Source organism: Talpa occidentalis, unplaced genomic scaffold, assembly GCF_014898055.3.
Source record: "Talpa occidentalis isolate TD23 unplaced genomic scaffold, MPIMG_talOcc4v2.1 talOcc4.7, whole genome shotgun sequence".
In the NCBI taxonomy this organism is placed as follows: Eukaryota; Metazoa; Chordata; class Mammalia; order Eulipotyphla; family Talpidae; genus Talpa; species Talpa occidentalis.
Genome location: NW_023605083.1, coordinates 109,477,540 through 109,501,147, shown reverse-complemented (window position 1 = coordinate 109,501,147; position 23,608 = coordinate 109,477,540). Strand labels below are relative to the sequence as shown.

Here is a 23,608-nt window from a genome sequence, read left to right as displayed (position 1 = left end):
CTCTGAGGCGGAGGTTGCTTCCTGAGGTGCCATGTGCCCCGCGGGGGCGACGGCCCAGGCGGCCTGGAGGACTCACCGTGCTGCTCCGGCCGGGGCCCCGCGGGCGGCGGGGGCGGGGGCGGCGCGGGCGGCGGCTCCTGGGGCTGCAGCGGGGAGGTGGAGGCCGAGGCGGAGGCGGAGGCGGAGGTGATGAGGAGCCTCTGGAAGCGGTTGGGCGGGCGGCAGGGCACCTCCAGGCCGGCCGCCAGCTTGGCCTTGTTGGCGCTGGTCAGCCTCTTGAGGTGCACGAGCAGCTGCGGCTGGTCGCGGCGGAAGTGAGGGCTGTGGAAGTGGTGGAGCGGCCCGTCGCCGGCCGGCCCGCCGCCCCCAGGCCCCGGCCCGGGCCCCGACGTGCCCGGCCCGCCCAGCACCACCTTGCGGAAGCCGTAGAGGTTGAGCTGGCGGATGAAGCTGGTGAAGTTGGTGGTCTTGAAGAGCTCGGGCTCGGCCCCCGCCCCCGACGCCGCCGCTGCCGCTGGCCCCGCCGCCGCCCCCAGCGCCGCCGCCCCCGGCCCCCGGCCCGGGCGGGCTGAGCAGCTCGGCCTCGAAGAGCGGCTGGTCAATGAGCAGCCCCTCGCCGCGGCCATCCCAGCGGATCGAGCGGTACCGGGGGCTGTTCACCAACCGCCACAGCTTGGCGGGGAAGTTGTTGGGGTTGATGGGGGTGGAGAGCAGTGCCTCCTCCATCGCCCCCGCCCGGGCCCTGGGCCTCGCCCCGCCGAGCCTGGCTCTCCCACCCCGTTCTCGATCCCCCCGGGCCTTCGCTTCGCCCTGCCCCCTCCTGCCAGCGCCCGGCCGCCGCGGACCGGGGGACCGTTGGTGCACGAGCCCCCGCCGCGCCTTCCGGGGCGGCCAATGGGGCCTCGAGTTCCCGCGCGCGGCCAGACACCTCACGAGCCGAGCCGAGCCGAGCCAAGCCGAGCTTCCTCCTCGGGCGCCTCGCGGCCCGGCCCTCTGGTCGCCCTGTGCCCCTGAGCCAGGCAGCAGGGCGGGACGCGACCCTGCTGGAGAAAGCCCCATCCCTCCGCATCCTAAAACCGCAGATCTTGGTCTGGGTCTGGCTGCCCACCAGGTAGTGTTAAGTCCTGCAAAGAAATAAGCCCATTTATCCACCGTGGAAGACTAGGATGTGTGTATTTCAGTGCAACCAGTATGCGGGGATTTAGAATTAAGGAAGTGCACTTCTGGCAATACAAAGTTGCTACAAGAACTGGAGGCCTGACTGTATAATCTTAAATACAGACTGTTGAATTGTTTGTCTCGCCAAATAAAAATGGTGATGGTGCCAGAGTATATACCAAGTTAACTTATTCACCTTTTTAGATAGTAACATTTTACGTATTACACTCTTACCCCAAGCTCTTGCTCGGGATAAAACAGTATGAAATGAAGACAAACAGGGAATCAGGGAAAACTGACATATAATCATATAATCCTATGTACCTAATGAACCAGATGGTAAAATTTTAGGCATTATAGAGAAATATATCTCACAATGGGATCGAATTCTACAATATTCATCAGAATAAATCCCTATTGATCAATAAATAAGAATATAACAAAGTGCCGATAAAAACAAGAGGTCCACCAAAAAACATGGAAATGGTGAAGAGAATAATGATTCAGTTTTATCTCTTATTAAGAAAAAAGGAGTATTATGTTTTCTTAGAAATAAAAAGACCCAACAAAGCAGCACTAATATAGAGATTTTATTTAAATTGTATTGAGTTTTTACAGCACATTGCATGTTTGTCACAACGCAACTGCACAGTTTGGATTTTTGGCCACATCATGTCACTTACACCCACAAGAGCTCTGAAAGGAGTATTTGATGAATACATCTGAGCTGAGAGCCCAGAGTCTCTCTCCAAGGCCATGCAGTATGTTCACTGATGGGACAGTCCCTTGAAACAGCCAAAGTAGACAGATACGGTCTCCTCAAATGTTACCAATCTGACTCCCCCGAAATTGGGCAGAGTGAAGTGCAATGAAAGTCAAGTTAATTAAAAAGCCACTCACAACTGGCAGTAAATTGTAATGATTAAGAAAATGCTTAGAAGAATTTTACATATCAGACAAGGAATAATTTGTTACTTTTCAATGATCTCAGGAATTCCCAGACACAAAATCTCTATTATTCAACTCCATTTAAATGGGAAAGAAAAAAAAAGTTCCGCTAGGCTGACCTAAATACGCCAAAACTTTTTAGGTTACATCCATGGCAAGCATAAAAGCACAGATGCTTCTCTGTAGGACTGAAGGAAGGTCAGGACAAATAACAATTCTTGTTCTAAATGAAGATCTACTTGTTTTTGAATGATTTTTTTTTTTCTAGGAAGCAACATGAAAGTAGCAGTAAGACAGCTACCATCATTTTAAAACAGGATAAGCCTAAATGTAATTTGCCTTTTATACACCAACAAATTAAGGAAAATGTATAAAGGAATTCTAGTGGTTTCATTATAGGTCAAGGAGACTGTATCTGTCCCAACCGCGGCACATGGCTATATCACTGTATCTTTTGGTTAAGTGCCACTGGTACATATTAAGATGAAAATTAAAACAAAACAAAAAAACAATGTTTGGTCCAAATGGACACATTTTCTCTCCCAATTTTGGTATCAAGGCTTATTCTCTTCTGTTTGGGTTCCATTGTTAAGTGCACAGAAATAGACAGCAGCATTTGTACTGAAACCCTCACATACCAAACAGCATATTCTAGGAGGTAAAAACCAAACACTAAATTCTACCCTCAAGGTGTCAAGTGTTCAGGATAAGAAGCAGTGTGACCCAGAGGAGGCAGCAGCCAAGGGGAAGACAACATGAGGGAAATGGGTGATGGAACAACAACAAAAAACAAAAAACAAACAAACAAACAAACAAAAAAACGACATTGTTTTATTTTCATGCCAGGAGAGGATCAAGGTGTAGCTCCTGTGTTAGCACCAGGACAACTAGGAAAAGTCAGGCGCAATGGGTAGGGCACAATCAGCAAATATTTCACAAGGATAATTTCTGCTTTTCCCTTCTCATTCTTCATAGTGCATATCTCAAGAGCTGCCTCTGAGTAACAGACTACTGCCTTCACAGCTCAAAATAACTGATTTTTGCCAGGACTGAACATCAGCAGAGTTTTCCTCTGCTCCCAGAAATGTCTCACTCCCTAGAATTGTCCCCTTAAACTGAATATTCACTGATGTTGGCCGATAAGCCAAGTGTGAAAATACAGCAAACCCCCCCCCCACTTGCTGAACCAGTCTTTAAACCAACCAAACTCCACAGAAAGACAGAACTAATGCAACTAGAGGGAGTGCCTCTAAAGACTGAGCCTTCATGCACAGACACAGAGCACAGAGGTACAGGGTATAGTTCATTTCAAATAGGATAGGAATTCCTATCTTATATACTATAATCTGCTTTTTTCAAGGTGGAAGAGAAATGGGTCTGGTTATCACTTGGAGTTTGGTTATACATATGCCTTTCTATTGCTGTTTGGGGCACATATCATCAGGCAGTATCTATGAAATCATCATCTTATGACTCCCAGGAGAAGGAAGCTGGAGTCACCAACTCAACATTAAGCTTCCAGACTCTAGGTCTGGATCAGGGCTGTTACCCCAAGGGAACAGGACCTCCTGCCAAAATGGAATTCCTCTGCTCCAGTCTCATGGTACCAAGGAGGATTTCTCAAGATGGTGATCTTCGAGCTCTGTGATTTCATGAGCCACACCAAGGAACCTTCAAAACTACACCGGAAGCAGATCCTCCCTTCAAACCTGCTAAAATTGGACAGGTCATCTCCTCTGGCATTCAACTGGAAGCTGTAGCGATCGGTTTCTTCAGATGTTGGCTCATGAGTTCCCTGGCACGAGATACTTGGATGTGTTCGTAACATGAGTTACAGACGAGAACTGGATCGTAGAGCTGTTGATCAGGAATGGGCAACTTCAAGTGGCAGCAGCCAGCACAAAATACGTTCCCACAATTTCTGCAAAGCACAAAGAAGGAAGAGTTCAACAGGAATGCCAATATGTTGAGAATGTATGATAATCCAAAAGACCTTACGTGAGTAAATACAGAGAAAAAGTGGGAGAAAACAAAAATCATTCTTATAAAGCTGTCACCATTTTCAGATTAATTTCATTCACATATATGCATACATATGCTTTACAAGCAGTACCAAATCATACATCTTACCTGCAATGGTGTCTTCGTTTGGCCAACCAAAATTCACAGTCACAGTTATAGCAATGTGATGCCATATGGTCTGGAACCCAGCGAGTCACCTAACAGAAAGCACAAGGAGAAATTCCAGGTCCTTGACAACAAGGAAGAACAACACTGCAAAAAGGAAAGCATCCCAGAAGGAAACAACAATGTCTGCTCTTATAGCTGGTCACTGCTTGCCTATAAAGATGACATTCACCTGGGGGAGTGTTCAGTCTATGGCACATTCATGCATCTCTGAGAACTAAAACTCACTGGCTCACACGTATTTGCCTGAACATACCTCAGTCTCTTTTTTATCAACAGGTTCCCAGCTTGCTTCTGAAAGGCAGTCTTCACTGTTATCAGAGCCAAAATCTTCTGTATCACTGCCATCTGACTCCTTCAAACACGTCTGAAGAAAAGGCAAAGACATCAACATCATCATTACTATCATTATGTGCCAGGCACTGTTCTAAGTGTATTATATGCATGAACTTATCTAATTCCTTACACCAACGTTAAGGATGTATACTATTACTACCATTTTACAAATAAGCCACAGAGCTAGTTAAGCGCTAATAAGTAATAAACTGGGATTTGAGAACAGTATTCTGAATCAGATCCATGTTCTTAATCAATATACTGAATCACAGTGCAGAAAGATTATTTCTCATTTCAATTTAAACCAAGGGTTTGCAACTATAGCCTGCAGGTCAAATTTAGACCACTGTTTTGGTAAATCAAGTTTTTTTGTTTGTTTTTTTATTGGTAAATCAAGTTTTATTGGAAGACAGCTATATATTCAATTCATTTATATATTGTCTACGGCTGCTTTTGCACTACAACAGCAGAGCCAAGTAGCTGCAATAGGCTATCCATCCTACAAGGCTAAAGTATTTATTGTAGTCCTTTACCAAAAAGTTTGCTGATTCCTATTCTAAATCACCACCCTGAATAGTAAGAAGTTGTTAGCTCTGACAATCCCACTAGCAGAGAGTGGAGGAAGGGAAATGCCTGTGTAGATGACAAGACAGTATAGGCAAGAAGCTGGCTCCTAGAAGCTCCCCAGGACTGCTGTGCCACAACCTGAGGCCTCCCAACACAGCAAAGCCGAGATGGCCTTCATCATCTCACCTGGATTATTCCAAAACATCCTAACCAGCCTCCCAGCCTGGGTTTCAATGCCTCCGCCACCTGACACACAATTGCTAGAGTAATATTCTTAAAACCCAGATCTGATCAGGTTACTCTCTGGTCCAAAATTTTATTGCCCTGAGGGTAAATCCATAAGAAGGGAACTCAAGTTGATCCTGTGAGTCCCCACCTACTTCTACAATGCCACTTCCCACCATACTAACCAACCGCCTCCCTCATGATCCCAGTCCAAGTAGCATGTACACACATACATGTGTACATGCACATGGTGTGCACATGCACACAAACATACACATACCCCTACCACGCCACTCAAATCACCACTGGAGTACCTACTGCCTCCATGCTTCTATATATGGAATATTTTCACTACCCACCTAAATATGACACATTCTTCAGCACTTAGCTCAAGTGTTACTTTCTTAGGAAACTTTTCACTTCACCTCAGCCCCCTAGGCTTCACCCAATCATAGGAGTTAAGAACTCATTCTAATCCTTTATTTGGCTTTCCTAGCAGACTAGAGCTCCTTGAGAGCAGGGACGGCGTCTTTCATCCTATAGCCCAACCGCCTAACTCAGTGGCACACAGCAAATACCTAGCGAATGGACACAGAATGGATGGAAGCTGGATAGACAGAACAAATCATGAGTAGCTGAATACTTACAAAATCATCCTCATAGTCCATGGGGGGTTCTGCTGGAGGGGCACAGCAGTGACGGATATCCAGTCTCATCTGAAGCTCCCGCACCTGTCGACGTAGCTGCTCTACCTCTTGCTTGTACCCAGCTTCAATTTGCCGTAATCTGTGCTGGATAACATCCGTGGGAAAGGGGAGTCCATCATCATCCAGATAGAGGGGAGGCACTGGAGAAGGGCAGCTCAGTGGAACAGGCTTTGTGCTGGCGACCTGCTTTGGGTGACCAGACAACCACATCCTGTTGCTTTTTCCTCCTGGACCAGTACAGTGTCCATTGGAATGACTAGAACAGACAGGTGACTTCACACCTTCTCTCTGAGCCCACTGACCTCCAAAGCAGGGCCCTGGTGCCCGCATCTGCTTACTGCTTGACCTCTTGCTACAACAGCCATAGGAAAGCAGTCGCCGAGGGGTGGTCTCCCCACTCGGGAATGAAGTCACCATCCCTTGGAAGCTGTCCCAGTTGGACCCTAAAAAAGAGAACTCGCTGATCTGGCTTTGAGAAATTGGCTTACGGACCAATTCCAATGGTACTTTCCCAAAGCGAGGGTTTTCCAATACCTGACCATTCCTATTATTCACTCTTTTACCAGTATCTTCTTCCCCACGATTCAGATCTGGCACAGAACTGAGCTGTTCCTGGTGGGAGATACTTGCTATAGACCCCGGTGGTTCTTGCCTAAGCAAGTCAGTGCTTGGATCTGCAGGAGTTTGGCAGGTAGCACTTGGTGGCTTGCAAAGGGTGCCCAGACTGTGATCTGGAACACATCTGTAGTGCCTACCCAGCATAGATTCTAGCTGGGGCTGTTGGGGGGTGCCTGTAATGGCTTCCAGGGAAGACTCGGGAAAATCACAAATTCCATCACATTTGTTGGAAATGATTTTAGAGAGTGCACTGACAGCATCTTTTTCAGGATAATGTTCAGGTGGCTCTCCTGTGCCATCTAAAGTTCTATCCAGCTCATCCTGGGCAAGAGGGTCTGGAGCTGGTGCCTTAGTCTCTTCCAGAACTTTGATCTCAGGATCCAAGGTGCTGCTCTTCATTTCCTGGGGCATTGTGGCATTAAGCAGTTTGTAACCTGAAGAACAGTTTTTTTGACTCTTGAAAGGTTTATTGCTTAAGCAGTCTTTCTGGCTGCTGGGCAGATGAGGAGGAAGACCCATTTCTCCAGTAGTCTGTTGAGGACCTCCTACTCCAGATTCCACAAAGGTTGTCTCTGATCCCTCAGGATTGCTGTGCCAAGGCTCCAGGCCTACTCTGACCTCCTGACAGTGGTTATTCAGATTAGGGTCACTGGATGTTCGAGTCAGGGGGCTGCTTGTGTCACAGGCAGAAAGAAGATCATCCATAGACCTAGTTTTAGGTAATCTGGAATGATAAATACAATCCTTCCAGGTCAGGAAACTAAAGCCACCTCTAGTGTATAGAATCAGAATCAAAGCCAGAGTACACAGAAATAATGACCTTTAAATTTACAAATAACTAATGTTCACCTCAAAAAGTCTATTCTGCAAAAAATTCTAAACAAAAAATGCTAAATATCCTGTCCTTAGGATCCCAGAATCTGTCCTCAGCTTTCATCAGATCCTCACAATCTCCCTGGGCAGTTTCAACCACTCCCACGGTTTCAATGACATTCTGTGTTGATGTCTTCTAAATCTACTCTTGCAGCCATGACTATAGCATGGAAGATACCCTTAGTTTGCATTCAAAGAGTTCAAAAAGCAGTTGTGTACATCAGCTGGGTAACAGACATGTTCAAAAATGACTGCCCTGATTTTTAATGCAGTTCAAACAGCCTAAAACCAATGAATATGTCAGGGATATCTACCAGGAAACAGCAGAGACTTTGCTGGACTCTATTTTTCAGATGCTTCAGTCTGGCCAACTCATATAGAAAAATCCCCCAAAGGTAGAGATACAGTATAGCTGATCTTTTTCCTCCACCTACTTCAATTATTTCCTCCACCTAATTCAATTATTCTCTTCTGTTTTCACTTGTTTCTCCTGCTTTTATGTTTGGTTTTGGAAACTTATTGTGTTTTGTTTTTTTAAAGATTTATTTATTTATTTATGCAAGCACTGGGTAGTCAGAAGCGTGGGAGGGTGAGAGAATTCACCAGAGCCGGAGCTGGGAGCAGAACAGGCAGACTGACGAAACACACTGCTGAGGGGAGCAGCGGGCATGGCAGGAGAGGTCTGCGCACCATGTGGGATCCTCACCGGCGGCCAGGGATTGAACTGGTGCTGCAGAGGCTGTGGGCAGCTTCGCAGCCCAGCGCTCAACCGCTGCGCCACCAGGGGAGGCCCAGGATACTTATTGTGTTTTAAAAAGATATTTGGTTTGATTTTATTTTTGAAATTAATATTGATATTTTGTGTGGTGTGAAATTCCAGGAAGACAATAGCAATGGTTATAATGACAGTCTCTGGAGTCCCCTAAACAAGACTTCCTGACTCCCAGCTTGGCAACTTTTTAGTTTTTTTGTTTGTTGCTTTTTATTATGGAAACTTTCAAACATACAAAAGTACAGAAAAGAGTATGAAAAATTCCCATGTACTCTCTACCCAAATCCAACATCAACAGGCTGCCATCCTCCACAGCTGACTCCTATGTGCACCAAGGTTTAATCGCTAATGCCGGTTAGAGAATACCTGAGGAGTTTAGAACAAAAAAGAAAGAAGTGAAAAAAGAAAGAAATCATCCAGTTATGATAGTCTGGGAAGCCTACACAGACAGGGTAGGATTTGAGTTGGGTATAGAAGAATGTGCTGGATTAAACAGAAGCAGAAAGGAAAGGCAGTAAATGCCAGCTGGATAAACTGTTAGAGAAATCATTTTCCTTTAAAACTTTAAGCCACTCATCCCTCCAAATTCAACTGTCCATTCTGAACTACAATACAGCACACCATCTCTTTATTGTCACCTAATATTTCAATTCCAAACTGCCTATATTTCTTCTTTCTCCCCAAACGATCTCATTTTCTCAACTTTTCAACATCTGTATGATACTAATATTCTCCTGGTTTGTAAATTCACAGACTTGGGACCTATCTAACTGGTCCTCTATACTTTTCACTTTTGCCCTTCAACATTTAAGTCAGCTGCTAATGACTTCTCAAAAATGTTTCTGAATTTAATTCTTTCTCTTCTCTATAAATGAAGTCCATCCATGGACCCTTGACAATGGATTAGCTCTAAAGACCCAAAAACCAATATTTTATTTTCCTTCATAACATTTAACCAGTAATGTAAGTTACCTCTAAACTTTAAACATCTTCTGCCAAAAAATAAAGATCAAAATTTGAAATTTTGTACATATCCTCTGAACCAAGCATTTTCATTTCTAGGAATTTATCTGACAGAAATACTAGCACAGATACTAAGGTAAATATATAAGGTAACACAACTGAACTGTACATTTAACAACAGTTTAGATGGTATTATGTTACAGATACTCTATTTACCACATTTTTTAAAAGTTATACAGATAAGAATATTAACTAATGCATTCCCTATAATAATTTAAAAAAAATGGAAAGCACCTAAATGACCAATTAGAAAGCTGGTTATGTAAATTGTGATACATTCTAATTTTGTATTATGCAGCCACCAGACAATAAAGCAGCCTTATACATGCTGCTCTGGGGTGACAGTCTAATACAAAGTGGGAAAAACATTGCAGAACAGAATGCAAAGTGATTTTTATTTAAAAATTATTTTCATATGAGATGCTGAGAGTGTAGATATAGCTGTGTAGTGATAAACAGCTGGAAGGAGACACACCACAATTTTAGAAGTGGACCCCAGTTAGAAAAGGTTCGGAGAGGGAGGATTTTCATTTTCTACCTTTATGTTGTTTGGCTTAAAAAAAAAAAAAAAAAAAAGAGGGCCTCCCCGGTGGCGCAGCGGTTGAGCGCTGGGTTGCGAAGCTGCCCGCAGCCTCTGCGGCGCCGGTTCGATCCCTGGCTGCTCCCCGGCCACCAGAGGAGGGTCCCACATGGCGCGCAGACCCCTCCTGCCGCCCGCTGCTCCCCTCAGCAGTGTACTTCGGTCCTTCTTCCTGCTCTGCTCCCCGCTCTGGCTCTGGTGAATTCTCTCACCCTCCCGCGCTTCTGACTGTACCCAGTGCATGTATAAAACAAAAAACAAAACAAACAAACCAGCAAACAAATAAATAAAGCATGCCTCTTTAAAAAAAAAAAAAAAAAATGAGGATTACTCTAATTTAGCCATCCTCACCCTACTTCACCCACTTCCCTAATATTAGCCAGAAGATAATTTTAATTTTAATGTCCCCCTTTAAAGTCTGGCCTTTTTCTGCGGGAGTACTGTGAAGGTCATCCCCCTTGTGGGAACCACTTCTCTGAGAGTTGGATGCTTCTGGAACCTAATGCAGGACATAGCAAAAGTTACTACAAAGATGGCAAACTCCCATGCCCACAAACCTTCCTAAAATAGTCCTTTCTGTTCTGTTTTCCTCTCCTTTGCCTGGTATGTCACATGAGGTAACAGCAGCACCGGAAAGAAGGTAACCAACTTTATCTTAAGAGAGGACCTTGAGAACACAGAGTGCACTCCAGCGACAAATCTGGGCCAAAGTTCTCCTTCAACTGTCTCAAGAAGTTGCTTTTAAATACTTCATGAAAGAAAGAGACAAGAAGCAAAGAGGTTAACTGCCTTCCTAGTAGAGAGAGAAGGGAGCAAAAAGGGCTCTACTTACCTGTCCAGAGAGCGGCCAGAGAACTCCTGACTCTGAGCCGCTGGAGAAAGGTAAAGATCCATGTTTTCCTCCCCAAGTGTGCAAGGAGACGACACTGGCAAATAAACAGCTGTCCAGAGGTGCAGGGCCCGGACATGACACACGGGATGCAGAACCTAGGGAAGCAGCCCCACACTAGTGGTTTGTGAGATGTTCCTGGTCCCTCTCCCCCCACAAGCTTTTGGCCTAATGTTCTCCCCACTGACTGGACCTGTTCTCCAAGTGGCACCTGCACAGTAAGGGTTCGGACTTACCATGTCTGAGCCAGGGGTGTAGAGGAAGTTATGAAAGTTCTTATTGCCAGCTCGCAGAAGTGCCCACACAGAGCAAGTCCGTTTGTAGATGTTACGCTTTTCTCGTTCACAGGGGTTGTTGGCCAGGAATGTACCGTAGAGGCAGGAGTATGTGTGTTGCACCAGTTTTACCTGAAGGGCAAGACAGCTTGCTTGCACCTTGGGGTCTTGGCAGCCACACTGCCACCCTGATCACAGGTTGTAGGACTTACCAGGAATGCTTCGTTAAACTCAAACAGGCAAGGGAACTGCTTGAGCAACTGATGAACAGAATCAAGCCACTGGAGGAACACAGGGCACTGCTCATTTTGGTCCTCTGCGTTCTCCTGGTGGCCACAGCGATCTCCAAACTTGTGTCCAAAATCTAGCCAGTCAGACTCTACTAATACTTGGAAGCCCTGTAAAAAAGAGAGTCTAAGCACAGGGACTTTCTGGAAAGGCTATTGTGCTACTCCCCAGAGGATAACTGAAACAAGGAACTAGCAGCTTCAGAGAACCTAGAAGAGGTCACACAGTCACCAAAGGCCTTTTCTGGAAGATCCCCAAGATAGATCCAAAAGGCCAAATACCTTCTCCACCCAACTCCTCTCAATACCTCCAACGTCCTGTAATACGGATCCAGCAGTATTTTGGCAAGAGCTACAATCTGCGGCGTCCGGTCCCAGCCGTCTGAGCAGTGCACCAGCACAGGCCGGCCTTCCCGGTCCACTGTATTAGCCACAAGCACAGCTGCCTTTAGCATCACCGACAAGTGTTGCAGCCATTTGGTGCTCTCCAGTGCCGACAACCAGCTACACAGAGCAGAAATCAGACTGTCACTAAGGGTGCTGAAGCTACTACAGTCTTTCCACCTCCCATGGTCAGGCATACCTGAAAAAGGCCCTAATGAGGGCTGAAGCCAAGAGATCCAGCCTATGACCTAACTGCCAAGAGAAATCTAGCAGGAAGAGAGATCTAGTAGGGAAGACAGGACTTAAGGTGGATGGAAGACTCTTAGGGTCAAAAAGGAACTTGGAAGGAACATGTGCTCATTTAACCACTTTCTTCCGCAGTTCCCTGTGTTCTCTGAACAACACACTGACCCAAATGAAAGGAACCCAATGTCCTGCAGCCAAGCCAAGTGCTGGCCAAAAAGTAGAAATGTTTTAGTGCCGGCCTGCTGCACCCAGGCCCTCAGGCCTCCTGTACGTCCATACTTCCCATAGCCTCAACTAATCTTCCTAGAACAAGGAGTACTAGGGGAGGGATGAAATTGGAGGGAGGATGGACTCCTCCTAAGAAACAAGAAACACCTACTTGCTGGGATCTGGCATCTGGCTACACACAGCCCGGAGGTACTGGAAGCTATTTCGGATGGCATGGATATTAGCCATTCCCATGAACACGACCTCACAGTTGGGGTAGTACTCTGTAGATGGGGAAGAGGAGAGCAGAGCATAAGAGCATGTCCTAAAAATAGGCATCCAGGACAGAAGTGGTCCCAGTGGTATAGCGTCTCTGATAGGGCAGAACACCCCAGGATGGGAATTAAACATACTCTGGACGTCTAAATCACCCTTTTATGTCTGGTGGCTCTGGTGCCACACACTAAAATTAGCAGTAAATAATATTAATAACAAATGATAGCCATAGTATTAATAGTAATGACAATACATAGTAAATTCTCAAAATATTAACTGCACTATGCCAGTGATTTCAAATATGTAAACTCTAATTATCCCAACAACCTGCAAGGGACATATCATCCCCACTTTAGAGGTAAAAAAATAAAATATAGACAACTTGAGCAATTTAAGTCAGAGCAGCATCCTGATTCCAAGCCAGATCTGTTCGGCTCTTTCCACTATACCAGTTGTTCCCAGCCCCCTCCTCACCAAGCTCAGACACAGGGATGACAGCAATACCTTCACATTCACAACCTCCACCCTTGGCCCGGTTAGCCACTGCTGCTGTGTAGGATCGAGCATCCAGAATCAGCAGCTTCTGGGGAGCTGCCGTGCTCTCCACTCCAGAACACGTAGTCAGGGAAGAATCTAAATATATAGCAGGGAGACCTGGGTCAGCCAGTCAAGCAGCCTCATCCTGGCCCTGGGCACTCTCTTTCAGAAGAGATGAACATGTACCCAGAGCCTGCTCATACCCCACAGCCTCCCAAAGACAGGGAACTAGGCACCCTTGTCATTTTCTTCCTATCCTCTCACTGACTCCCTGGGAGTCAGTGAGGCCAAGGTGGGGACCTGCTCCCTGGCATCGCCAGCACCACCCATACCTTACCGAAGTCAGTGTCACATGCCTCGCTGGCGTCATTATTCCCAGTGCTGAGGGAGCCCCCAGTAGCCTTTGTCCCTGGGTTCAGGGCACAGGCTTTAGCGATGGATGTGACCAGGTACTCATCATCAGCATTGCGCCAGCCCCACCAGCTGATCTCAGGCTGGCTGCATCGGGCGATAGCAGCCCCGTTGCGCAGGTGTCTGATGAAACAGAAGAAATCATGCCCTTGGCATTTGAATCATCCAGAGACCTACAATGGAGACCCCAGTGGGCCAAACCAAGATCTCCAGAGTCAACCAGAGCTACCAGTTCATTCAGGCCATGCTAACAGCAAACAGCATCTCTAGAAAGCCTCACAGTCTACAAGGCACATTCACACATTTTGCAGATGGGCTCTGTATTCCCAAGGTGACCATGACTCATCAAATCTGCACAGCACCTGCTCCAGGTACAGACACACAGCAGGAAAACAAGTCTGAGGCCAGAACATGAACAACTCCAAACCTCATGGTTACTGCCTGCCTTATTTTATTTTGGCTACAATGTTCTAGTAGAGGGATCGCCAAACCTTTTCAGTAAAGAACCAGACAATAAATTTTTGGCTTTGTGAGTCAGCTAATTTCAGTAGCACATTCTTCTTTTTGCTTTTTTGAATTTTTTAACAATCCTTTAAAAAGGTAAAAACCATTCAGAGTTTATGAGGTATATATAAAACAGGCTACAAGGTAAATTTGATCCATGGCCACTCTGTTTTAATGCATAAATTCTGTTTTAATGCAATAATTCTCTCACACACACACACACCCCCCCCACACTGACAGTTTCTGTTTTAAAATTATTATTTCCCTGCAGTGTGTTAATTTCCAGTTAACTAGGCTGACTTCTGCAAACTTCCACTTTTGACTCTTTCCTTATTGCATAAAAAAATGGCCTGCCTACTTCTTGTCCTTCACTGCCTCACCTATATACAACCACAGGGATCCGCTTCCAGGAACGGAAGGAGGCCACGTTCTCCAGCTCTTTATCTGTGATCCACACAGGAACCAGCAGCTTCTGGGGGTAACTGGGGCACAATCTAGAAGAGACCAGATGGGGTCACCCAAGCTTGGTCTGAGACAAACGATGACAAGAACCCCAGGGATGGCCTTGTTTGAAGAACCCGGAACCCTCCTCCCTCACAGAGCCAAGAGCTTTGCCCACTGTGTGTGGAGAGTTCTGGACTGGTGTTTTAGTCTCCCCCCCACCCGCGCCTTCTCACTTGTAGTTGCTGTTGATATGGGACACTCTCCAGACGTTCTGCAGGTCAAAGCCCATCCTCGTGAGCTCCGCCTCCTGCCGACATCGTATGTGTTCTCCTGTAACACAGCCCCCATGCCTGTCAGCATTCCGAGTGCCACATCCAGGGGTAGAGGAAGAATGAGAACCAAGAGGTAAGAAGTCTCCCAAAGAAAACAGCCTTGCCTCACCTGGCTGACACAGGTGCGTATGTTGGTCTTCCTCGGTCAGCCCCAGGCACCAGGCATGGTAGGCAAAGGCAAAGAGGTCCTCGGGCTTGGCAGGTCTTGCTGTGGCCCGGCTTAACCGCGAAAGCCACTCTTGGCACTGCTTGAAAGTAGAGAAGTGGCACCTACCAAGCAAAAAGCCACAGAATGAGGCAAGAGGTAAGCATGCCTGGGGCCACAGAGTCAATATCCAGTCACAGGCATCAGGACGCTGGGGAGGGCCAGTGACACTGGCCAATACCCGAGAGAGGTTGTCTTTGCGACAATTCTCTTCCCAGTAACTCCTGTCCTTGTGGCATATCTATCCCCTCTAATGTCACCCTCCCATTTCTCATATTTTCTCATATAAAATATAAATGCTACTATACATAATGGGGACCTGGATGGCTCTACCTTGTGTCATTTCCCATGACCCCTTAACAGAAACCCACCTCAGGCAGGATGCGCCCATCATTCCTCTCATCTTACTTTTCCACTTTTGTTCCTGTAAGTCTCCTCTCAGCCTAGCCACAGCCAACTGATACGTTGAACAGTTCCAGTGCTACTTTCTTCTTCAAGCCTTCCCAGCCTACACCATTCCACAGACCCCTTTCTCTCTTACTCTTAATATACTTGGAATATAAAACAGTAAGTTTTTCCCTAGCATACTGCCACAAATTAAATCTTCCTTCAGCAGCAAGACTTCAACCTCCTTGAAGAGAAGAGCAATGGGGATCCTCCTGAGCACAACCAGGCTCGAAACTTGGCATCCCTTTAATAGCCCCTGGAGTCATCTGGAACTCCTCTTTCCCTCTTATCTCAGCAAATGCATCTCTACTATCAAAAATCTGAGTACTCTCACCATTTTGACCACTTCTACCCTAGACGGGCCGCCAAAATTTGTCAGTGAGGTAACTACAATAGCCTACCTAGTCTCCTAGCTTCCGCCCTTGCTTTTGTCCCCACACCTCTTCCATCTATTCTCACTATAGCAGCAAGAGAGAATCTATAAAACATTAATCAGATTATGCTCAAAACCCTCCAGAGGTTTCTCATTTCTTTCAAAGTAATAGCCAATCATTATGACAGATTGAACAGATTGACACCCCTGCTTAACTCTCTAATATCCCACTACCCTTACCCAAGTGCACGCCACTCTAACCACACTAGTCTCCCTGCCATTATTCCAAGATGCCAAGTACCTACCCACCTCAGAGACTTTGTACTCACTGTTCCCTCTGTCTGGCACCTACTTTTCCTCCAAATACCCACATGCCACCTTTTCCACGCAACCTTCTCTGATCAGTTTGTTTAATGCTACAACCTCATCAACATAACAACTCCACATTCCCTTTTCCTGCTTTACTTTTTACCTTTATAAACCAGCATTTAATATATTTTATTCATATAGTATTTATTTCTGGTATCTCTCCTTTGGAATATAAGCTCCAGGAAGATATAAAATTTTGTCTATTTGTTCCCTGTTATCCCCAGCGCTTACAACAGTCTGGCATAGAGTAGGGTGCTCAATAAATATATGCTAAATGAAAAAATACACAAACCAACAAGAACGTGATTGCTCTGTGTCCGGCACTGTCCTTGGTGCTTTCACACTCATTATCTCATTTAATCTTTCCAACAACCCCATGAGCTAAGCAAGATCTCCAGTTCTCACAGGTCAAGACACTGTGGGTCAATAAACTGACCTCCCAGGCAGGGGTTTCACTTTTTCTTCCAAATGGGAAATGTGAGGCAGTATTTTCCTTTCCTGCTCCACAGAAACCCAGCAGGGGAGAGGTCTGGATAAGATGAGGGCCAGAGGACCTGAGCGCAGCTCTCACCTCACCACTTTGGAGTCCTTGCAGGCAATGTGCAACTGGAACATGTCACGGCTCTCCACACTGTCAATCATCCGGAGGGGCACCTGTAGGAGAAGAGCAAACTGAAGATGCCCACTCTCCACATCATTCATCATTGCCACCCCAGCCCAGATGCTGTAGCAACAGAAAGAAGAAAACAGACATTTACCAAAGGCCTGTTAAATGCCTGGTAATTGTGCGGAGTTCTCTACATATGTGACCTCAATAACAATCACAAGGACCCTGACAGGTTGGTGTTTTCACCCCATAATATTAATCAGAAAACTGAGACACAGGTGACTCAACCAAGGTGACAGAGCTGGTAAGTGGCATTCTTCCAATAAAATCTCTGTGCCCTTTAAAAGAGCCAGCAAAAAAGTGAGAAGGAGAAGCAAAGAAAATAGGAAAGAGATAGACCTATAGCTAGAATGAGGCAAGAAAACAAAAGGTTAGTGAGAAAACGAAGACAAACCCAACTTTGTGGAGACATGATCAGACAGAACTCTGGAGCAATCCCACCTTGAACCTCAAAGGGATTCTGGCTTGGATGTGGGAGAATAAGATAGGAACTCACGTTGATGACAGAGTCCTTGAACTTGATATGCAGCCGGTAGTTGGAGATGGCAATGAGGGCATCAGCTGCCCGGCCCAGGAACTCCACTCCCTCACCCTGTAGCACTGTGAAGGGTACCTGCCAAGAGCAGAGGAACCCTCAGTCCAGAAGTAAGTCACCCTCCATTCCCTTCCCCACCCTGTGATCTGTGAGATCCCCTCTGGAAAAGCTGGACCTAGACAGGAGAGAAGAGTCCTCTCCACGATAACAGTGCCAGGCAACAACTATAGAGTAAAGCAGCTGCTTTTCCTTCCCTGGGGCCAAAAGTTCCATAATGCATACAGAGAGACTCCCCTCCCTCCAGAGACCAGGGAGCAGAAAGCTAAAGCTCTGATATCAGGGATCCCCTTGGAGATACTTTTCTGAGGGGTGGGGGAAGAAAGAAGGGTATTTTTAAACCAGGCAGGGACTGCCACCCAGTAAGAGCCCCCAACTTCTCCTTACCTGCAGATTTTCCTCCTCTTTCACTAGTTCCTTGGGGGGAAAGAGATCCTTGGCTTGGATGTACTCCAGGCTCGGGGGCCCCTCCTCACCCTGTGGGGAAGGCCTCAGCCGTAAGTCACCAGTTTCCACTTGGCCCATTAGGCTTCATTCTGCTTCCCCTCCCCAACCGAAAAACCCATATACATCTCCTATATGTCTATAAAAGTTCTGGTCACCAGAAGAAGAAAGAACCTGGCTTGGTGTGAGACAAGGTGAAATGGAGGGGTTACTCAAACCTATTAAGCCTAAGTGAACAGTAAAGTTCAAAGAGGAACAGGAAATCTGTGTTCCTCAAAGGGGGAGTATCCTATAGAACCAAAATTTCCAAAACAGAGAGAAAACAAAGGAAAAGAAAGACTAATGCAAGGGTAAACCAGTAGAAATAGGAAGTGCTGTCCCTGAAGAAAAGAAAGCAGCTGTGGCAGCTGGTTCTAGAGACAAGAGGGTAAGTAGGCACCTAAGGCCACTCAAGCTTCAATCTGGTGAATGAAGGAGACAAAGAGGAGTGGGATGGGGGATTCAGTCCCTGCCTCTAGAGGGCCTTCAGGGATGCTTTCAAAAGGAAGATGTGTTTGGGGGCTGAGCTTTAGTCCTGTTAGGCTCAAGCTGCTAACAAGCCCCCACCACCTGCCAAGCAACCTGTCCTGCCTGCTGATCAGAGGGGAATTCCGGAGGAATACCCACAGCAAGCAGAAGTAACTCCCCTCCCAACCACCAGAGAAGGCAGAAGAGGGGATCCACGCGCCTAAGAGGAACTAGGAGACCCAAGGACAGCCAGGGGAGAGAAGAGGCCTGGCAGACACCCATGGGGAGCTGGGGGGAAATAGGAACATCTGAGAGGACAGATGGGGGAAGCTGGGAAGGAGCATTAAGCCACAGGGGAGGAGGGGCGGGCTGGGAATGATGCAGAGGTATGGAGCCCTGCAGAGGCAGGAAAGATGGAGAAAAGAGGCTGTCTGGGGGACAGTCAAGGAGAAAAGAGTGGCGTGTCAGATGAGGGATGGAATGGTGGGAGGGGGAGGGGACCGAAGGCAGGGAAACAGCTCAGAAATTCAGCCTACCCGACCAGACCCCTAACATCCCAGGCGGCCGGCTAGTTACATCCCACACCTCCAAGCAAGGATGCCGCGAGTGGAGCCAAGATGGAGAGTCGGAGGTAAAGGGATGTACCCCTGCAGGGCGGGGCCTGGAGATCTGCAGTCAAGGGCAGTGGCTACAGGGCCAAGATGGGTCACCAAATTTCCGTCCCTGGCTTTCGAAAATCCCCAGCACCCGAAGATTAAAGGAAGTCCAAGAAAGAAAAGAAATAACCCCCTTCTCCTAACTAGGACCTTGGCGGGGGGAGGGTTGAAATTCGGAATCTCGAGCGCTGGCCCTGGGCGGGGCCGCGGGTGCCGCAAGCGTTGGGGCCCAGAGGCCCCCGCAGGCGGGGCCGGCACTTACGAAGCAGCTGAGCATGGAGCAGGAGACGCGGGCGGTCAGGCTCATGGTCGCGGGCGGTCTGGGCCAGCGCACATGTCCCGGGAGCCGCTGCGCTGCCCGCCAGTCCAGAGGGCCCGCCGCATCCCGGCTGCGGGGCCCGCCAGGTGCAGCCGCGGCGGCCAGGAGGCGAGCGCGCTGGCGGCGGGGCCTCGGCGCGGATTCCGCGCGCCTCTCCCCTCCTCTCCACAATGGAGCGAGCCCTGCTCCGCCCTCCGGCACGAGCGCGGAAGGGAGGGGAGCTCCGCGAGTTGAGCGCCCGGGCTCGCGCGGGGGAAGGCGGGGGCGGGGTGAGGCAGCTCCCCGGGCCCCGCCCACGGCCCCAGGCTCCTCCCTCTCCAGGGCCCGGAGCCGCGTGGGAGGGGTCCGCCCCCTGCGTCTGGGGGCTTTCGGGAGTCTGGGTTGTGGGACTGTCCTCCGACAGCGTGGGAGGGGAAAGCGAGAACGCCTACATTTTTTCATTTCCCATTTTCCCAGGTGAGCCACCCCTTCTAAGCCTATGTCCTCCCCTCTGGGTTCCCCCAAACCCTGTTCTGAATTCCCAAGATGGAGCTCACCTACCCCTACCCCACGCCCTTTCCAGTTTCAGGCTTCTTCCTTTCCCTCTACAAGCACCACCCACCACACCCTTGTTCATCAGTGTCCTCCAATACCCTGACCTCACTAAATCCCTTTTTGCCTCTTAGGATGGACACAGGTTTTATGCCATGTTTCCCTGAAAGGGATTTTTTTTTTTTTTTTTTAATTCCAAGACCCCTGCCCAGCCCTACTCATTCAGCTCCATCTCTCCCTTGTTTCACATTCTCTGACCTCTGAGTAAGAAAGTCCTTACTGGGAGAGAAGTTTTTAGTTTGGTAAGGGAAGAGTTGCAACTTACGGCCCCAGAAGCTATGCAAAAACAAAACCTGAAACTCCGATATACGACTACGGTGGGAACTGGGTGTAGGTCTGAGGAATAAGCAGTGATAAAAGGGTCAAAATGCCACCAAGAGGCACCAAAGGAGCTGGCCGGAACCCCATACTGGCTGTAACTGGTAACTTTCAGAAACCAGAGGTTTGGTTTGATTTTTGATTTGGGAGCAAGGGTGGAATGGGGGGGGGGGGGGAAACGTGACATTTTAGTAAGCATCTTGTATGAGCCAGATGTGTTCCAAACATTATCACCTTATGCTCTTTCAGCTCCCCACAAAGTAAACCTTGTACTTCCTAGAGGGCTTCTTGAATATTGTGGCTGCTGTATTGACTGACTGCCAAAACTATGGGTCTTCTCCAGCTACAGGTCAGGAGCTGCTGTCCATGAACGTATTGCTGGCTATATCTGACTGTATAGAGCAGCATAGTACTCTCAATGGGTCCAGAATATTACTGGAAGGAAGTTGGGGGTGTATAATGATCCTGTATATTTTCTATTAATTGTAATTGCCCTCCTGTACCCATGAAGCCTGGAAAGAAAGAAAGTATGCAATTTACCTAAGGTATTTAAGTGTTCGTGCTAAGATTTGAAATTAGACCAGGCTGACTCTGTAGCCCATGGTCTTTTCAAGGTACACAGACATGAAAAGAGAGAGTTGTTATCAGTAGGTAGTGACTAGGACCAGCAGACTTTCTGAAAAGAGAATAGTAATTCACACCACATACCCACATGTGGAGGAAGAAGAGGAAGGAGAGTATCCTCACTATCTGAATTCCTTGAGCTGTCCCTAACCATAAGGAACACCTGCATGAATGAAATAGATACAGTCTGAGAAAGGACCTGGTCTGGGCCCAGGCCTGCAGTTCCGCACTAATTCTCAACTCACTGCTTCCTCCTCCTAGCTTTCAGAGGTTAAGGGGTTCCCTGAGGAGAGATGAGAAAAGGGCAATTACAATTAATAGAAAATATACAGGATCATTATACACCCCCAACTTCCTTCCAGTAATATTCTGGGCCCATTGAGAGTACTATCCTGCTATATGCAGTCAGATATCGTCAGCAATACCTTAATGGACAGCAGCTCCTGAGCTGCAGCTGGAGAAGGCTCATAGTTTTGGCAGTCACTTGATACAGCAGCCACAATATTCAAGAAGCCCACTAGGAAGTACAAGGATCTTGAGAAAAAGGAGGCCAGACTTTTCAGACCAGAACAGATAACTAATAGCAGGGACCCAAGAAAAGCAAGAAGAGCACCATTATGAAGGACTGAGAAAATCAGTAGTAGGGAGAGAAGGCATCATAGCACAAGCAGAAGACTTCCAAACATTTCCTGTCCCAATGCTGTATGCTGACTGATGTTTTACAACCTAAAAAAAAAAACCTAATTTATGTTCAGGGCAGATGAACTGTCTAGGAGCTGAACAGAGTTGTCCGGTGCTCAAGGTCCAGGAATGGCAGAGCAGTTTCACAATGAAAGTCACGAGAATGACAGAAAACACAATGATTTGAGGGAAGAGAGTACTCACCATTCTACCGTGGTGAGGGTCCTGGCTGCCTGCTTCTCACTGTAAAGAGAGAGAAACATCAGAGTAAAGAGTAATACTAACATACATAGGATCAGCAAATGTCACACACCTACTCCTGAACTTCTCTATACTGCTTATCCTCCTCCTTCACAGAGAATCCAGCCTCTCCACAAGTCACCATGCCAGAGAGAGGGAATGAGAGCCACATGGAGAGAAAGCAACAAGTGATCCTATAGGGCATGAAGTCAGCCACAATGTTCTGGAACAGGAATGAGTGTCATCCAAGATTACCCAGCAAAATTCAGAAGTCCGGAAGGAGACCTAGGAGGAGAACACTACAAACCCAATTCTTTGTGGGAGAGCAAAAGAACTGCCACTCTGAAGAGACAGGCTGCCCAGCCAGGACTCACTTCTGGCCCTCATGGGGACATGAATCCACAGGAATGCTCTCCAAATGTCTAGGTCTGGGAGTAGCACCCACCTGACCTGTTTACTGGGGACAGAGTCCGGAGCAGAGGACAAGAGGGAGGGGACCACAACCTGTGATCAGAAGGCAGCAAAGCTGCACAGGTCCTGCAGAGTGTACTTGACACCCAGTAGGGTGGAGAATAGTGGGAGGAGGCTCCACAACAGGGATAGAATCAGGCCTGCCCAGGCCTTGGCATCAGTATCTGTCAAATGGACCCAAAGCCACAGAAATTTCAGGATGGGCCTCCTTGGCCCACTTTGAAAGCTACTTAAGAGAGTCAGGCCCAGATTTCATTGACAGTTCCTTTCATGCCTGCTGCTTGAGCTCAGGGGCAGTACAGCAAGGAAGACTGTGAGAATAAACGCTTCCATCTGTGGTCCTGCCGGCCTCCCTGGTCACAGCCCACCCTCTCTCACGGGAAACCAGCATGCGGCAAGCCAGAGGTGCTGCCTCACCGCCCACTGGCACACAGCCTCAGGGAAACCGCGGAAGGGAGCGAAAGAGATAAGGACCAGGCCCGGGAGGCCCGCGGTTCCCAGACCTAGGGAATCTGGCCCCAGAGGTAAGGGAAGGGGGGCGGGCTAGGATGGCAGGGGAGCCCAGGTTCTAGGGGCGGAGCCTAAAGGCTCAGAGGCGGAGCTCCGAATGACAGAGGGCGTGGCTCACGAAAGTCGGTGGGGCCGGGGCGGGGCCGGGCCAGACGCTGTCCTTGCGGTTCCTAGACTGGCAGTGCACGGGGCACGGTGACTCACCCAGGCGGCGTCCGAGGCCCGACCCTCCGAGGCCGCGCTCTCACCACTTCCGTCTCCCGCAGCTGCTGAGGCCGCTCAGCTTCGACCCCACCACGGCGCCCCTCTCCCCAACCAATCGTAGCTCAGTTCTGCGCCCGCCCTGGCCAATAGCCACACCAAGTCCCGCCCTGCCCCCACCACGCAGCCGCCGCCCTCACTCTTCACACCGCTCATTGGCCAAGAAGGGCAGACGCCTTCCCTGCCTTTGGCCTATCGGGTGCCAGAAGACGACACTGTAACTGGAGAGAGGAGGTGCAGCGCCGGAGAAAAGATGCGACCAATGGGAAATCACAGCGCGTCCCTGCGGCAGCCAATGGTGAGCTGCAAAAGAGGGGCTGCTGATTAAGGCTCCAGGGGCCGGAAGTTGGAGCGGCCCGTCGCCTACTGGTAGCGCAATTGGAGGCGGGGCCTAGCTGGGACACGGGCCTCCCAGCCACTTCCGGTGACGACGGGGCCTTAGGGCTACATCGCCCTGGTATCGCCGCAGTTCATCCATTTTCCCGTTTTGCTTAGCCGCAGTCTTCCCGTCCCGAAGCCAGAATGAGAAAAAAGACCCAAAGAGAGC

General features: G+C 48.2%; 2 protein-coding genes across 3 annotated transcripts in view; both read right to left on the bottom strand.

Moving 5' to 3' along the window:
- HSF5 (heat shock transcription factor 5) overlaps positions 1-748 on the bottom strand; it is a 45,025-nt gene extending 44,277 nt beyond the window's left edge. The window contains 2 exon segments of the mRNA XM_037494095.2: positions 77-495; positions 497-748. Coding sequence (XP_037349992.1) covers positions 77-495; positions 497-726 — 649 coding nt within the window. The 5' untranslated portion in view covers positions 727-748.
- A 963-nt stretch (positions 749-1,711) lies between these two features.
- Positions 1,712-23,088, bottom strand: MTMR4 (myotubularin related protein 4). Of its 2 annotated transcripts, XM_037492013.2 has the most exons (19): positions 23,005-23,088; positions 21,784-21,822; positions 17,827-17,916; positions 17,344-17,460; positions 16,752-16,834; positions 14,896-15,056; positions 14,688-14,784; positions 14,391-14,504; positions 13,433-13,629; positions 13,063-13,191; positions 12,455-12,566; positions 11,754-11,949; positions 11,371-11,556; positions 11,120-11,290; positions 10,827-10,981; positions 6,069-7,470; positions 4,550-4,660; positions 4,237-4,325; positions 1,712-4,027 (listed from the first exon to the last, which is right to left on the bottom strand). In XM_037492013.2, the coding sequence occupies exons 2-19, from the start codon at positions 21,784-21,786 to the stop codon at positions 3,850-3,852; spliced, it is 3,591 nt and encodes a 1,196-aa protein (XP_037347910.1). In that variant the 5' UTR covers positions 21,787-21,822; positions 23,005-23,088; the 3' UTR covers positions 1,712-3,849. The 2 variants fall into 2 exon arrangements, with proteins under 2 accessions (XP_037347910.1, XP_037347909.1); XM_037492012.2 differs by lacking the exons at positions 21,784-21,822; positions 23,005-23,088 and adding an exon at positions 19,309-19,394.
- Between the last annotated feature and the right edge of the window lie 520 nt (positions 23,089-23,608).